General features: G+C 57.5%; 1 protein-coding gene across 1 annotated transcript in view; it reads right to left on the reverse strand.

Moving 5' to 3' along the window:
• The window catches only part of MUC19 (mucin 19, oligomeric), a 143,905-nt gene that overhangs the window by 47,464 nt on the left and 79,074 nt on the right, over positions 1 to 17,367 (reverse strand). The window contains exon 50 of the mRNA XM_058557397.1: positions 738 to 16,214. Coding sequence (XP_058413380.1) covers positions 738 to 16,214 — 15,477 coding nt within the window. The remainder of the gene's footprint in view (positions 1 to 737; positions 16,215 to 17,367) is intronic.

Consider the following 17,367-nt stretch of genomic DNA (forward strand, 5'->3'; position numbering starts at 1 on the left):
AGTTGCTCCTGATCTTCCACCTGATGATCCAGTTGTCCCTGATCTTCGATCTGACGGTCCAGTTGTCCCTGACCCTGCAACAGATGGTCCGGTTGTCCCTGATCCCACCACCGATGGGACAGTGGTCCCTGATCCTGGAACAGACGGTCCCGTGGAACCTGATACTCTGGCTGACTGTCCACTTGTCCCTCGTTCTTCAGCTGATGGTGCTGTGGTCCCTGATCCTCCAGCTGCTGGTCCTGTTGTCTCTAATCGTCCAGCTGATGTTCCACTTGTTCCCGATCCTGGAGCTGCTGGTCCACTTGTCGCTGACTCTCCAACTGATGGTCCAGTTGCCCTCGATCCTGAAACAGGTGGTCCAGTGGTCCCTGATCCTACAGGAGATGGTCCAGTGGACCCTGGGACTCTGGCTGATGGTCCGGGCTGGCTGACGGTGGACCCTCCAACCGACGGTCCAGTTGTCGCTGATCCTTCAGCTGATGGTCCCGTGGTCCCTGGTCCTGCAGTTGCTGGTCCTGTTGCCCCCGTGACGCCAGCTGTTGGCCCAGTGGCTCCGGATCTTCCAGGTGAGGATCCAGGTGTCCTGGAACCTACAACAAGTGGAGCAGTGGTTCCTGATCCTTCAGCTGATGGTCCTGTGGTCCCTGATGCTCCAGCCTCTGGTCCTGTTGTCTCTAATGGCCCAGCTGTTGGTCCAGTTGTTCCTGACCCTCCAGGTGATGGTCTAGGTGTCTCAGTCACTCCGGATGAGGGTCTAGTTGTCACTGACGCTTCAGATGATGGTCCAGCTGGTCCTGAGCTCCCAGCTGATGATCCAGTGGTCTCGGATCCTCGAGCTGAGGGTCCGGTTGTCCCTGACCCTCCAGCAGCTGGTCCGGTTGTCCCTGACCCTCCAGCTGAGGGTCCAGTTGTCCCTGACACTACAACAGATGGCCCAGCGGTTCCTGGTACTCCGGTTGATGGTCCGGGTGTCGCCGATCCTTCAGCTGACGGTCCCGTTGTTCCTGACACTCCTGGGGATGGTGCACTTGGCCCTGGTGCTGCAGATGACGTTCCAGTCGTCCCCGATCCTCCAGCGGCAGGCCCAGTAGAGCCTGACCCCCCGGTGGACAGTCCCGTTGTCCCTGAAGCTTCAGCTGATGGCCCTGTGGTCCCTGATCCTCCAGTGGCTGGTCCTGGTGCCACTGTGACTCCAGCTGTGGGCCCAGTTGTTCCTGACCCTCCAGGTGAAGATCCAGGTGACTCTGTCACTCCAGAGGATGGTCCAGTTGGCTTCGACCCCTCAGCTGACAGCCCAGTTGTCCCTGACCCTTCAACTGAAGGTCCAGTTGTCCCCGACCCTACAACAGCTGGTCCAGTCGTCTCTGATCCTACCACAGATGCTCCACTGGTCCCTGTTACCCTGGCGCCTGGTCCAGAGGTCGCTGACGCTTCAGCCGATGGCCTTGAGGTCCCTGCTGCTCCAGTTGCTGGTCCTGTAGCCCCTGTGTCTACAGCTGATGGTCCAGTTGCTCCTGATCTTCCACCTGATGATCCAGTTGTCCCTGATCTTCGATCTGACGGTCCAGTTGTCCCTGACCCTCCAACAGATGGTCCGGTTGTCCCTGATCCCACCACCGATGGGACAGTGGTCCCTGATCCTGGAACAGACGGTCCCGTGGAACCTGATACTCTGGCTGACTGTCCACTTGTCCCTCGTTCTTCAGCTGATGGTGCTGTGGTCCCTGATCCTCCAGCTGCTGGTCCTGTTGTCTCTAATCGTCCAGCTGATGTTCCACTTGTTCCCGATCCTGGAGCTGCTGGTCCACTTGTCGCTGACTCTCCAACTGATGGTCCAGTTGCCCTCGATCCTGAAACAGGTGGTCCAGTGGTCCCTGATCCTACAGGAGATGGTCCAGTGGACCCTGGGACTCTGGCTGATGGTCCGGGCTGGCTGACGGTGGACCCTCCAACCGACGGTCCAGTTGTCGCTGATCCTTCAGCTGATGGTCCCATGGTCCCTGGTCCTGCAGTTGCTGGTCCTGTTGCCCCCGTGACGCCAGCTGTTGGCCCAGTGGCTCCGGATCTTCCAGGTGAGGATCCAGGTGTCCTGGAACCTACAACAAGTGGAGCAGTGGTTCCTGATCCTTCAGCTGATGGTCCTGTGGTCCCTGATGCTCCAGCCTCTGGTCCTGTTGTCTCTAATGGCCCAGCTGTTGGTCCAGTTGTTCCTGACCCTCCAGGTGATGGTCTAGGTGTCTCAGTCACTCCGGATGAGGGTCTAGTTGTCACTGACGCTTCAGATGATGGTCCAGCTGGTCCTGAGCTCCCAGCTGATGATCCAGTGGTCTCGGATCCTCGAGCTGAGGGTCCGGTTGTCCCTGACCCTCCAGCAGCTGGTCCGGTTGTCCCTGACCCTCCAGCTGAGGGTCCAGTTGTCCCTGACACTACAACAGATGGCCCAGCGGTTCCTGGTACTCCGGTTGATGGTCCGGGTGTCGCCGATCCTTCAGCTGACGGTCCCGTTGTTCCTGACACTCCTGGGGATGGTGCACTTGGCCCTGGTGCTGCAGATGACGTTCCAGTCGTCCCCGATCCTCCAGCGGCAGGCCCAGTAGAGCCTGACCCCCCGGTGGACAGTCCCGTTGTCCCTGAAGCTTCAGCTGATGGCCCTGTGGTCCCTGATCCTCCAGTGGCTGGTCCTGGTGCCACTGTGACTCCAGCTGTTGGCCCAGTTGTTCCTGACCCTCCAGGTGAAGATCCAGGTGACTCTGTCACGCCAGATGATGGTCCAGTTGGCTTCGACCCCTCAGCTGACAGCCCAGTTGTCCCTGACCCTTCAACTGAAGGTCCAGTTGTCCCCGACCCTACAACAGCTGGTCCAGTCGTCTCTGATCCTACCACAGATGCTCCACTGGTCCCTGTTACCCTGGCGCCTGGTCCAGAGGTCGCTGACGCTTCAGCCGATGGCCTTGAGGTCCCTGCTGCTCCAGTTGCTGGTCCTGTAGCCCCTGTGTCTCCAGCTGATGGTCCAGTTGCTCCTGATCTTCCACCTGATGATCCAGTTGTCCCTGATCTTCGATCTGACGGTCCAGTTGTCCCTGACCCTGCAACAGATGGTCCGGTTGTCCCTGATCCCACCACCGATGGGACAGTGGTCCCTGATCCTGGAACAGACGGTCCCGTGGAACCTGATACTCTGGCTGACTGTCCACTTGTCCCTCGTTCTTCAGCTGATGGTGCTGTGGTCCCTGATCCTCCAGCTGCTGGTCCTGTTGTCTCTAATCGTCCAGCTGATGTTCCACTTGTTCCCGATCCTGGAGCTGCTGGTCCACTTGTCGCTGACTCTCCAACTGATGGTCCAGTTGCCCTCGATCCTGAAACAGGTGGTCCAGTGGTCCCTGATCCTACAGGAGATGGTCCAGTGGACCCTGGGACTCTGGCTGATGGTCCGGGCTGGCTGACGGTGGACCCTCCAACCGACGGTCCAGTTGTCGCTGATCCTTCAGCTGATGGTCCCGTGGTCCCTGGTCCTGCAGTTGCTGGTCCTGTTGCCCCCGTGACGCCAGCTGTTGGCCCAGTGGCTCCGGATCTTCCAGGTGAGGATCCAGGTGTCCTGGAACCTACAACAAGTGGAGCAGTGGTTCCTGATCCTTCAGCTGATGGTCCTGTGGTCCCTGATGCTCCAGCCTCTGGTCCTGTTGTCTCTAATGGCCCAGCTGTTGGTCCAGTTGTTCCTGACCCTCCAGGTGATGGTCTAGGTGTCTCAGTCACTCCGGATGAGGGTCTAGTTGTCACTGACGCTTCAGATGATGGTCCAGCTGGTCCTGAGCTCCCAGCTGATGATCCAGTGGTCTCGGATCCTCGAGCTGAGGGTCCGGTTGTCCCTGACCCTCCAGCAGCTGGTCCGGTTGTCCCTGACCCTCCAGCTGAGGGTCCAGTTGTCCCTGACACTACAACAGATGGCCCAGCGGTTCCTGGTACTCCGGTTGATGGTCCGGGTGTCGCCGATCCTTCAGCTGACGGTCCCGTTGTTCCTGACACTCCTGGGGATGGTGCACTTGGCCCTGGTGCTGCAGATGACGTTCCAGTCGTCCCCGATCCTCCAGCGGCAGGCCCAGTAGAGCCTGACCCCCCGGTGGACAGTCCCGTTGTCCCTGAAGCTTCAGCTGATGGCCCTGTGGTCCCTGATCCTCCAGTGGCTGGTCCTGGTGCCACTGTGACTCCAGCTGTGGGCCCAGTTGTTCCTGACCCTCCAGGTGAAGATCCAGGTGACTCTGTCACTCCAGAGGATGGTCCAGTTGGCTTCGACCCCTCAGCTGACAGCCCAGTTGTCCCTGACCCTTCAACTGAAGGTCCAGTTGTCCCCGACCCTACAACAGCTGGTCCAGTCGTCTCTGATCCTACCACAGATGCTCCACTGGTCCCTGTTACCCTGGCGCCTGGTCCAGAGGTCGCTGACGCTTCAGCCGATGGCCTTGAGGTCCCTGCTGCTCCAGTTGCTGGTCCTGTAGCCCCTGTGTCTACAGCTGATGGTCCAGTTGCTCCTGATCTTCCACCTGATGATCCAGTTGTCCCTGATCTTCGATCTGACGGTCCAGTTGTCCCTGACCCTCCAACAGATGGTCCGGTTGTCCCTGATCCCACCACCGATGGGACAGTGGTCCCTGATCCTGGAACAGACGGTCCCGTGGAACCTGATACTCTGGCTGACTGTCCACTTGTCCCTCGTTCTTCAGCTGATGGTGCTGTGGTCCCTGATCCTCCAGCTGCTGGTCCTGTTGTCTCTAATCGTCCAGCTGATGTTCCACTTGTTCCCGATCCTGGAGCTGCTGGTCCACTTGTCGCTGACTCTCCAACTGATGGTCCAGTTGCCCTCGATCCTGAAACAGGTGGTCCAGTGGTCCCTGATCCTACAGGAGATGGTCCAGTGGACCCTGGGACTCTGGCTGATGGTCCGGGCTGGCTGACGGTGGACCCTCCAACCGACGGTCCAGTTGTCGCTGATCCTTCAGCTGATGGTCCCATGGTCCCTGGTCCTGCAGTTGCTGGTCCTGTTGCCCCCGTGACGCCAGCTGTTGGCCCAGTGGCTCCGGATCTTCCAGGTGAGGATCCAGGTGTCCTGGAACCTACAACAAGTGGAGCAGTGGTTCCTGATCCTTCAGCTGATGGTCCTGTGGTCCCTGATGCTCCAGCCTCTGGTCCTGTTGTCTCTAATGGCCCAGCTGTTGGTCCAGTTGTTCCTGACCCTCCAGGTGATGGTCTAGGTGTCTCAGTCACTCCGGATGAGGGTCTAGTTGTCACTGACGCTTCAGATGATGGTCCAGCTGGTCCTGAGCTCCCAGCTGATGATCCAGTGGTCTCGGATCCTCGAGCTGAGGGTCCGGTTGTCCCTGACCCTCCAGCAGCTGGTCCGGTTGTCCCTGACCCTCCAGCTGAGGGTCCAGTTGTCCCTGACACTACAACAGATGGCCCAGCGGTTCCTGGTACTCCGGTTGATGGTCCGGGTGTCGCCGATCCTTCAGCTGACGGTCCCGTTGTTCCTGACACTCCTGGGGATGGTGCACTTGGCCCTGGTGCTGCAGATGACGTTCCAGTCGTCCCCGATCCTCCAGCGGCAGGCCCAGTAGAGCCTGACCCCCCGGTGGACAGTCCCGTTGTCCCTGAAGCTTCAGCTGATGGCCCTGTGGTCCCTGATCCTCCAGTGGCTGGTCCTGGTGCCACTGTGACTCCAGCTGTGGGCCCAGTTGTTCCTGACCCTCCAGGTGAAGATCCAGGTGACTCTGTCACTCCAGAGGATGGTCCAGTTGGCTTCGACCCCTCAGCTGACAGCCCAGTTGTCCCTGACCCTTCAACTGAAGGTCCAGTTGTCCCCGACCCTACAACAGCTGGTCCAGTCGTCTCTGATCCTACCACAGATGCTCCACTGGTCCCTGTTACCCTGGCGCCTGGTCCAGAGGTCGCTGACGCTTCAGCCGATGGCCTTGAGGTCCCTGCTGCTCCAGTTGCTGGTCCTGTAGCCCCTGTGTCTCCAGCTGATGGTCCAGTTGCTCCTGATCTTCCACCTGATGATCCAGTTGTCCCTGATCTTCGATCTGACGGTCCAGTTGTCCCTGACCCTGCAACAGATGGTCCGGTTGTCCCTGATCCCACCACCGATGGGACAGTGGTCCCTGATCCTGGAACAGACGGTCCCGTGGAACCTGATACTCTGGCTGACTGTCCACTTGTCCCTCGTTCTTCAGCTGATGGTGCTGTGGTCCCTGATCCTCCAGCTGCTGGTCCTGTTGTCTCTAATCGTCCAGCTGATGTTCCACTTGTTCCCGATCCTGGAGCTGCTGGTCCACTTGTCGCTGACTCTCCAACTGATGGTCCAGTTGCCCTCGATCCTGAAACAGGTGGTCCAGTGGTCCCTGATCCTACAGGAGATGGTCCAGTGGACCCTGGGACTCTGGCTGATGGTCCGGGCTGGCTGACGGTGGACCCTCCAACCGACGGTCCAGTTGTCGCTGATCCTTCAGCTGATGGTCCCGTGGTCCCTGGTCCTGCAGTTGCTGGTCCTGTTGCCCCCGTGACGCCAGCTGTTGGCCCAGTGGCTCCGGATCTTCCAGGTGAGGATCCAGGTGTCCTGGAACCTACAACAAGTGGAGCAGTGGTTCCTGATCCTTCAGCTGATGGTCCTGTGGTCCCTGATGCTCCAGCCTCTGGTCCTGTTGTCTCTAATGGCCCAGCTGTTGGTCCAGTTGTTCCTGACCCTCCAGGTGATGGTCTAGGTGTCTCAGTCACTCCGGATGAGGGTCTAGTTGTCACTGACGCTTCAGATGATGGTCCAGCTGGTCCTGAGCTCCCAGCTGATGATCCAGTGGTCTCGGATCCTCGAGCTGAGGGTCCGGTTGTCCCTGACCCTCCAGCAGCTGGTCCGGTTGTCCCTGACCCTCCAGCTGAGGGTCCAGTTGTCCCTGACACTACAACAGATGGCCCAGCGGTTCCTGGTACTCCGGTTGATGGTCCGGGTGTCGCCGATCCTTCAGCTGACGGTCCCGTTGTTCCTGACACTCCTGGGGATGGTGCACTTGGCCCTGGTGCTGCAGATGACGTTCCAGTCGTCCCCGATCCTCCAGCGGCAGGCCCAGTAGAGCCTGACCCCCCGGTGGACAGTCCCGTTGTCCCTGAAGCTTCAGCTGATGGCCCTGTGGTCCCTGATCCTCCAGTGGCTGGTCCTGGTGCCACTGTGACTCCAGCTGTTGGCCCAGTTGTTCCTGACCCTCCAGGTGAAGATCCAGGTGACTCTGTCACGCCAGATGATGGTCCAGTTGGCTTCGACCCCTCAGCTGACAGCCCAGTTGTCCCTGACCCTTCAACTGAAGGTCCAGTTGTCCCCGACCCTACAACAGCTGGTCCAGTCGTCTCTGATCCTACCACAGATGCTCCACTGGTCCCTGTTACCCTGGCGCCTGGTCCAGAGGTCGCTGACGCTTCAGCCGATGGCCTTGAGGTCCCTGCTGCTCCAGTTGCTGGTCCTGTAACCCCTGTGTCTCCAGCTGATGGTCCAGTTGCTCCTGATCTTCCACCTGATGATCCAGTTGTCCCTGATCTTCGATCTGACGGTCCAGTTGTCCCTGACCCTGCAACAGATGGTCCGGTTGTCCCTGATCCCACCACCGATGGGACAGTGGTCCCTGATCCTGGAACAGACGGTCCCGTGGAACCTGATACTCTGGCTGACTGTCCACTTGTCCCTCGTTCTTCAGCTGATGGTGCTGTGGTCCCTGATCCTCCAGCTGCTGGTCCTGTTGTCTCTAATCGTCCAGCTGATGTTCCACTTGTTCCCGATCCTGGAGCTGCTGGTCCACTTGTCGCTGACTCTCCAACTGATGGTCCAGTTGCCCTCGATCCTGAAACAGGTGGTCCAGTGGTCCCTGATCCTACAGGAGATGGTCCAGTGGACCCTGGGACTCTGGCTGATGGTCCGGGCTGGCTGACGGTGGACCCTCCAACCGACGGTCCAGTTGTCGCTGATCCTTCAGCTGATGGTCCCGTGGTCCCTGGTCCTGCAGTTGCTGGTCCTGTTGCCCCCGTGACGCCAGCTGTTGGCCCAGTGGCTCCGGATCTTCCAGGTGAGGATCCAGGTGTCCTGGAACCTACAACAAGTGGAGCAGTGGTTCCTGATCCTTCAGCTGATGGTCCTGTGGTCCCTGATGCTCCAGCCTCTGGTCCTGTTGTCTCTAATGGCCCAGCTGTTGGTCCAGTTGTTCCTGACCCTCCAGGTGATGGTCTAGGTGTCTCAGTCACTCCGGATGAGGGTCTAGTTGTCACTGACGCTTCAGATGATGGTCCAGCTGGTCCTGAGCTCCCAGCTGATGATCCAGTGGTCTCGGATCCTCGAGCTGAGGGTCCGGTTGTCCCTGACCCTCCAGCAGCTGGTCCGGTTGTCCCTGACCCTCCAGCTGAGGGTCCAGTTGTCCCTGACACTACAACAGATGGCCCAGCGGTTCCTGGTACTCCGGTTGATGGTCCGGGTGTCGCCGATCCTTCAGCTGACGGTCCCGTTGTTCCTGACACTCCTGGGGATGGTGCACTTGGCCCTGGTGCTGCAGATGACGTTCCAGTCGTCCCCGATCCTCCAGCGGCAGGCCCAGTAGAGCCTGACCCCCCGGTGGACAGTCCCGTTGTCCCTGAAGCTTCAGCTGATGGCCCTGTGGTCCCTGATCCTCCAGTGGCTGGTCCTGGTGCCACTGTGACTCCAGCTGTGGGCCCAGTTGTTCCTGACCCTCCAGGTGAAGATCCAGGTGACTCTGTCACTCCAGATGATGGTCCAGTTGGCTTCGACCCCTCAGCTGACAGCCCAGTTGTCCCTGACCCTTCAACTGAAGGTCCAGTTGTCCCCGACCCTACAACAGCTGGTCCAGTCGTCTCTGATCCTACCACAGATGCTCCACTGGTCCCTGTTACCCTGGCGCCTGGTCCAGAGGTCGCTGACGCTTCAGCCGATGGCCTTGAGGTCCCTGCTGCTCCTGGTCCTGTAGCCCCTGTGTCTCCAGCTGATGGTCCAGTTGCTCCTGATCTTCCACCTGATGATCCAGTTGTCCCTGATCTTCGATCTGACGGTCCAGTTGTCCCTGACCCTCCAACAGATGGTCCGGTTGTCCCTGATCCCACCACCGATGGGACAGTGGTCCCTGATCCTGGAACAGACGGTCCCGTGGAACCTGATACTCTGGCTGACTGTCCACTTGTCCCTCGTTCTTCAGCTGATGGTGCTGTGGTCCCTGATCCTCCAGATGCTGGTCCTGTTGTCTCTAATCGTCCAGCTGATGTTCCACTTGTTCCCGATCCTGGAGCTGCTGGTCCACTTGTCGCTGACTCTCCAACTGATGGTCCAGTTGCCCTCGATCCTGAAACAGGTGGTCCAGTGGTCCCTGATCCTACAGGAGATGGTCCAGTGGACCCTGGGACTCTGGCTGATGGTCCGGGCTGGCTGACGGTGGACCCTCCAACCGACGGTCCAGTTGTCGCTGATCCTTCAGCTGATGGTCCCGTGGTCCCTGGTCCTGCAGTTGCTGGTCCTGTTGCCCCCGTGACGCCAGCTGTTGGCCCAGTGGCTCCGGATCTTCCAGGTGAGGATCCAGGTGTCCTGGAACCTACAACAAGTGGAGCAGTGGTTCCTGATCCTTCAGCTGATGGTCCTGTGGTCCCTGATGCTCCAGCCTCTGGTCCTGTTGTCTCTAGGCGCCCAGATGTTGGTCCAGTTGTTCCTGACCCTCCAGGTGATGGTCTAGGTGTCTCAGTCACTCCGGATGAGGGTCTATTTGTCACTGATGCTTCAGATGATGGTCCAGCTGGTCCTGAGCTCCCAGCTGATGATCCAGTGGTCTCGGATCCTCGAGCTGAGGGTCCGGTTGTCCCTGACCCTCCAGCAGCTGGTCCGGTTGTCCCTGACCCTCCAGCTGAGGGTCCAGTTGTCCCTGACACTACAACAGATGGCCCAGCGGTTCCTGGTACTCCGGTTGATGGTCCGGGTGTCGCCGATCCTTCAGCTGACGGTCCCGTTGTTCCTGACACTCCTGGGGATGGTGCACTTGGCCCTGGTGCTGCAGATGACGTTCCAGTCGTCCCCGATCCTCCAGCGGCAGGCCCAGTAGAGCCTGACCCCCCGGTGGACAGTCCCGTTGTCCCTGAAGCTTCAGCTGATGGCCCTGTGGTCCCTGATCCTCCAGTGGCTGGTCCTGGTGCCACTGTGACTCCAGCTGTTGGCCCAGTTGTTCCTGACCCTCCAGGTGAAGATCCAGGTGACTCTGTCATGCCAGATGATGGTCCAGTTGGCTTCGACCCCTCAGCTGACAGCCCAGTTGTCCCTGACCCTTCAACTGAAGGTCCAGTTGTCCCCGACCCTACAACAGCTGGTCCAGTCGTCTCTGATCCTACCACAGATGCTCCACTGGTCCCTGTTACCCTGGCGCCTGGTCCAGAGGTCGCTGACGCTTCAGCCGATGGCCTTGAGGTCCCTGCTGCTCCAGTTGCTGGTCCTGTAGCCCCTGTGTCTCCAGCTGATGGTCCAGTTGCTCCTGATCTTCCACCTGATGATCCAGTTGTCCCTGATCTTCGATCTGACGGTCCAGTTGTCCCTGACCCTGCAACCGATGGTCCGGTTGTCCCTGATCCCACCACCGATGGGACAGTGGTCCCTGATCCTGGAACAGACGGTCCCGTGGAACCTGATACTCTGGCTGACTGTCCACTTGTCCCTCGTTCTTCAGCTGATGGTGCTGTGGTCCCTGATCCTCCAGCTGCTGGTCCTGTTGTCTCTAATCGTCCAGCTGATGTTCCACTTGTTCCCGATCCTGGAGCTGCTGGTCCACTTGTCGCTGACTCTCCAACTGATGGTCCAGTTGCCCTCGATCCTGAAACAGGTGGTCCAGTGGTCCCTGATCCTACAGGAGATGGTCCAGTGGACCCTGGGACTCTGGCTGATGGTCCGGGCTGGCTGACGGTGGACCCTCCAACCGACGGTCCAGTTGTCGCTGATCCTTCAGCTGATGGTCCCGTGGTCCCTGGTCCTGCAGTTGCTGGTCCTGTTGCCCCCGTGACGCCAGCTGTTGGCCCAGTGGCTCCGGATCTTCCAGGTGAGGATCCAGGTGTCCTGGAACCTACAACAAGTGGAGCAGTGGTTCCTGATCCTTCAGCTGATGGTCCTGTGGTCCCTGATGCTCCAGCCTCTGGTCCTGTTGTCTCTAATGGCCCAGCTGTTGGTCCAGTTGTTCCTGACCCTCCAGGTGATGGTCTAGGTGTCTCAGTCACTCCGGATGAGGGTCTAGTTGTCACTGACGCTTCAGATGATGGTCCAGCTGGTCCTGAGCTCCCAGCTGATGATCCAGTGGTCTCGGATCCTCGAGCTGAGGGTCCGGTTGTCCCTGACCCTCCAGCAGCTGGTCCGGTTGTCCCTGACCCTCCAGCTGAGGGTCCAGTTGTCCCTGACACTACAACAGATGGCCCAGCGGTTCCTGGTACTCCGGTTGATGGTCCGGGTGTCGCCGATCCTTCAGCTGACGGTCCCGTTGTTCCTGACACTCCTGGGAATGGTGCACTTGGCCCTGGTGCTGCAGATGACGTTCCAGTCGTCCCCGATCCTCCAGCGGCAGGCCCAGTAGAGCCTGACCCCCCGGTGGACAGTCCCGTTGTCCCTGAAGCTTCAGCTGATGGCCCTGTGGTCCCTGATCCTCCAGTGGCTGGTCCTGGTGCCACTGTGACTCCAGCTGTTGGCCCAATTGTTCCTGACCCTCCTGGTGAAGATCCAGGTGACTCTGTCACTCCAGATGATGGTCCAGTTGGCTTCGACCCCTCAGCTGACAGCCCAGTTGTCCCTGACCCTTCAACTGAAGGTCCAGTTGTCCCCGACCCTACAACAGCTGGTCCAGTCGTCTCTGATCCTACCACAGATGCTCCACTGGTCCCTGTTACCCTGGCGCCTGGTCCAGAGGTCGCTGATGCTTCAGCCGATGGCCTTGAGGTCCCTGCTGCTCCAGTTGCTGGTCCTGTAGCCCCTGTGTCTCCAGCTGATGGTCCAGTTGCTCCTGATCTTCCACCTGATGATCCAGTTGTCCCTGATCTTCGATCTGATGGTCCAGTTGTCCCTGACCCTCCAACAGATGGTCCGGTTGTCCCTGATCCCACCACCGATGGGACAGTGGTCCCTGATCCTGGAACAGACGGTCCCGTGGAACCTGATACTCTGGCTGACTGTCCACTTGTCCCTCGTTCTTCAGCTGATGGTGCTGTGGTCCCTGATCCTCCAGATGCTGGTCCTGTTGTCTCTAATCGTCCAGCTGATGTTCCACTTGTTCCCGATCCTGGAGCTGCTGGTCCACTTGTCGCTGACTCTCCAACTGATGGTCCAGTTGCCCTCGATCCTGAAACAGGTGGTCCAGTGGTCCCTGATCCTACAGGAGATGGTCCAGTGGACCCTGGGACTCTGGCTGATGGTCCGGGCTGGCTGACGGTGGACCCTCCAACCGACGGTCCAGTTGTCGCTGATCCTTCAGCTGATGGTCCCGTGGTCCCTGGTCCTGCAGTTGCTGGTCCTGTTGCCCCCGTGACGCCAGCTGTTGGCCCAGTGGCTCCGGATCTTCCAGGTGAGGATCCAGGTGTCCTGGAACCTACAACAAGTGGAGCAGTGGTTCCTGATCCTTCAGCTGATGGTCCTGTGGTCCCTGATGCTCCAGCCTCTGGTCCTGTTGTCTCTAGGCGCCCAGCTGTTGGTCCAGTTGTTCCTGACCCTCCAGGTGATGGTCTAGGTGTCTCAGTCACTCCGGATGAGGGTCTAGTTGTCACTGACGCTTCAGATGATGGTCCAGCTGGTCCTGAGCTCCCAGCTGATGATCCAGTGGTCTCGGATCCTCGAGCTGAGGGTCCGGTTGTCCCTGACCCTCCAGCAGCTGGTCTGGTTGTCCCTGACCCTCCAGCTGAGGGTCCAGTTGTCCCTGACACTACAACAGATGGCCCAGCGGTTCCTGGTACTCCGGTTGATGGTCCGGGTGTCGCCGATCCTTCAGCTGACGGTCCCGTTGTTCCTGACACTCCTGGGGATGGTGCACTTGGCCCTGGTGCTGCAGATGACGTTCCCGTCGTCCCCGATCCTCCAGCGGCAGGCCCAGTAGAGCCTGACCCCCCGGTGGACAGTCCCGTTGTCCCTGAAGCTTCAGCTGATGGCCCTGTGGTCCCTGATCCTCCAGTGGCTGGTCCTGGTGCCACTGTGACTCCAGCTGTGGGCCCAGTTGTTCCTGACCCTCCAGGTGAAGATCCAGGTGACTCTGTTACTCCAGAGGATGGTCCAGTTGGCTTCGACCCCTCAGCTGACAGCCCAGTTGTCCCTGACCCTTCAACTGAAGGTCCAGTTGTCCCCGACCCTACAACAGCTGGTCCAGTCGTCTCTGATCCTACCACAGATGCTCCACTGGTCCCTGTTACCCTGGCGCCTGGTCCAGAGGTCGCTGACGCTTCAGCCGATGGCCTTGAGGTCCCTGCTGCTCCAGTTGCTGGTCCTGTAGCCCCTGTGTCTCCAGCTGATGGTCCAGTTGCTCCTGATCTTCCACCTGATGATCCAGTTGTCCCTGATCTTCGATCTGATGGTCCAGTTGTCCCTGACCCTCCAACAGATGATCCGGTTGTCCCTGATCCCACCACCGATGGGACAGTGGTCCCTGATCCTGGAACAGACGGTCCCGTGGAACCTGATACTCTGGCTGACTGTCCACTTGTCCCTCGTTCTTCAGCTGATGGTGCTGTGGTCCCTGATCCTCCAGATGCTGGTCCTGTTGTCTCTAATCGTCCAGCTGATGTTCCGCTTGTTCCCGATCCTGGAGCTGCTGGTCCACTTGTCGCTGACTCTCCAACTGATGGTCCAGTTGCCCTCGATCCTGAAACAGGTGGTCCAGTGGTCCCTGATCCTACAGGAGATGGTCCAGTGGACCCTGGGACTCTGGCTGATGGTCCGGGCTGGCTGACGGTGGACCCTCCAACCGACGGTCCAGTTGTCGCTGATCCTTCAGCTGATGGTCCCGTGGTCCCTGGTCCTGCAGTTGCTGGTCCTGTTGCCCCCGTGATGCCAGCTGTTGGCCCAGTGGCTCCGGATCTTCCAGGTGAGGATCCAGGTGTCCTGGAACCTACAACAAGTGGAGCAGTGGTTCCTGATCCTTCAGCTGATGGTCCTGTGGTCCCTGATGCTCCAGCCTCTGGTCCTGTTGTCTCTAATGGCCCAGCTGTTGGTCCAGTTGTTCCTGACCCTCCAGGTGATGGTCTAGGTGTCTCAGTCACTCCGGATGAGGGTCTAGTTGTCACTGACGCTTCAGATGATGGTCCAGCTGGTCCTGAGCTCCCAGCTGATGATCCAGTGGTCTCGGATCCTCGAGCTGAGGGTCCGGTTGTCCCTGACCCTCCAGCAGCTGGTCCGGTTGTCCCTGACCCTCCAGCTGAGGTTCCAGTTGTCCCTGACACTACAACAGATGGCCCAGCGGTTCCTGGTACTCCGGTTGATGGTCCGGGTGTCGCCGATCCTTCAGCTGACGGTCCCGTTGTTCCTGACACTCCTGGGGATGGTGCACTTGGCCCTGGTGCTGCAGATGACGTTCCAGTCGTCCCCGATCCTCCAGCGGCAGGCCCAGTAGAGCCTGACCCCCCGGTGGACAGTCCCGTTGTCCCTGAAGCTTCAGCTGATGGCCCTGTGGTCCCTGATCCTCCAGTGGCTGGTCCTGGTGCCACTGTGACTCCAGCTGTTGGCCCAGTTGTTCCTGACCCTCCAGGTGAAGATCCAGGTGACTCTGTCACTCCAGAGGATGGTCCAGTTGGCTTCGACCCCTCAGCTGACAGCCCAGTTGTCCCTGACCCTTCAACTGAAGGTCCAGTTGTCCCCGACCCTACAACAGCTGGTCCAGTCGTCTCTGATCCTACCACAGATGCTCCACTGGTCCCTGTTACCCTGGCGCCTGGTCCAGAGGTCGCTGACGCTTCAGCCGATGGCCTTGAGGTCCCTGCTGCTCCAGTTGCTGGTCCTGTAGCCCCTGTGTCTACAGCTGATGGTCCAGTTGCTCCTGATCTTCCACCTGATGATCCAGTTGTCCCTGATCTTCGATCTGACGGTCCAGTTGTCCCTGACCCTCCAACAGATGGTCCGGTTGTCCCTGATCCCACCACCGATGGGACAGTGGTCCCTGATCCTGGAACAGACGGTCCCGTGGAACCTGATACTCTGGCTGACTGTCCACTTGTCCCTCGTTCTTCAGCTGATGGTGCTGTGGTCCCTGATCCTCCAGCTGCTGGTCCTGTTGTCTCTAATCGTCCAGCTGATGTTCCACTTGTTCCCGATCCTGGAGCTGCTGGTCCACTTGTCGCTGACTCTCCAACTGATGGTCCAGTTGCCCTCGATCCTGAAACAGGTGGTCCAGTGGTCCCTGATCCTACAGGAGATGGTCCAGTGGACCCTGGGACTCTGGCTGATGGTCCGGGCTGGCTGACGGTGGACCCTCCAACCGACGGTCCAGTTGTCGCTGATCCTTCAGCTGATGGTCCCGTGGTCCCTGGTCCTGCAGTTGCTGGTCCTGTTGCCCCCGTGACGCCAGCTGTTGGCCCAGTGGCTCCGGATCTTCCAGGTGAGGATCCAGGTGTCCTGGAACCTACAACAAGTGGAGCAGTGGTTCCTGATCCTTCAGCTGATGGTCCTGTGGTCCCTGATGCTCCAGCCTCTGGTCCTGTTGTCTCTAGGCGCCCAGCTGTTGGTCCAGTTGTTCCTGACCCTCCAGGTGATGGTCTAGGTGTCTCAGTCACTCTGGATGAGGGTCTAGTTGTCACTGACGCTTCAGATGATGGTCCTGTGGTTCCTGATGCTGCAGCCTCTGGTCCTGTTGTCTCTACTTGCCCTGACCATCCAATTGATGATCTAGGTGTCTCAGTTCCTTCAACTAATCTTCTTGTTGTCTCCAATTGGCTAACTCTTGGTCCGGTTGTTCCTCTCAGTCCAGCTGATATTGTAGATGTTCCTTCTACTGAAACAGTTGTCCCTCTCAGTCCTGCTGATGTTGCAGAGGTTCCTGATACAACTGATGGTCTCGTTGTCCCTATTCCTCCTGATGATAACTCAGTTGTTACTGATTCTCCGGGTGATGTTGCAATACTCTCCGTCACTCCAGATGATTGTCCAGTTCTTCCTGATCCTCCAACAGAACCTCCAGTTGTACTTGTCAAAACTAATAGTGAAAATAGAATGTTGTTTTAAATTGTCTTTGTCCTTGTTTAACGTAAAGGCTCATACTGCTTTCCTTCTCCCCTATAGCTTTCTTGCATTGTCCTCCCCATGCCTACCCCCACATTTCATACCTTTCACTATTTTACAGTGTAAATTCTTCCTACCTTTTTAATCATTCAACAATCATTAATTGAATATCCATATGTCATGTAAGTTCTCAGCAACTTAATTATTACCTCATTTTACCTTCAGAACAACCCTTTGACATATGTAATATTACTTTCCCTTTTCATAGCGAGAAACTAAAGCAGATACTTTAAGTACAGTATTCCCTCCTTATCCTCAGGGGATATGTTCCAAGACCCCCAGGGATGACTGAAACCACGAATAGCACCCAAGTCTATCTTCACTATGTTTTTTCCTATTTTTACATACCTATGATAAAGTTTAATTTATAAATCGTGCATAGCAAGAGCTTAACAACCATAACTAATAATAAAATAGAAAAATTGTAACCACAAAATGTAATAAAATTTATGTGAATGTGGTCTCTCTCTCTCTTTCAAAATATCTTACTGTTCAAATGGAATCTTTTCCTTCTTAACTAAGAACTTATGCACTGTCATAACTTTTTCAGTTTGAGTTGCAATAGGAAAACTAGCACAAATTTCTTTTTCCTTCTTCACAATTTCTTAGATAGAAGATTGCTTCTTACCATAGATTTTAGCAACCTCAGCACATCATTTTTTTTCTTTTCTTATTAAGTTGAGAACTTTCACCTTTTCACTTAAAAGAAACCCTTTACAGCCTCTCTTTGGAATATCCGAATTGCAGCATCACTACTCTTGCCCTTTGGGGACATTATTAAGTAAAATAATTGTTATTCAGACACAAGTACTGTAACACCGTGACAGTTCATCTGATAACCGAGATGGCTACTAAGTGACTAATGAGCGGGTAGCATATACAGTGTGGATACACTGGACAAAGGGATGATTTACATCCTGGGCATGATAGAGTGGGACAGCACAAGATTTCACCACATGACTCAGAAGAACATGCAATTTAAAACTTATGAGTTTTTCTTTCTGGAATTTTCCATTTAATATTTTTGGAACATGGTTGGCCACAGGTAACTGAAACCATGAAAAGCA

Source organism: Diceros bicornis, chromosome 17 (assembly GCF_020826845.1).
Source record: "Diceros bicornis minor isolate mBicDic1 chromosome 17, mDicBic1.mat.cur, whole genome shotgun sequence".
In the NCBI taxonomy this organism is placed as follows: Eukaryota; Metazoa; Chordata; class Mammalia; order Perissodactyla; family Rhinocerotidae; genus Diceros; species Diceros bicornis.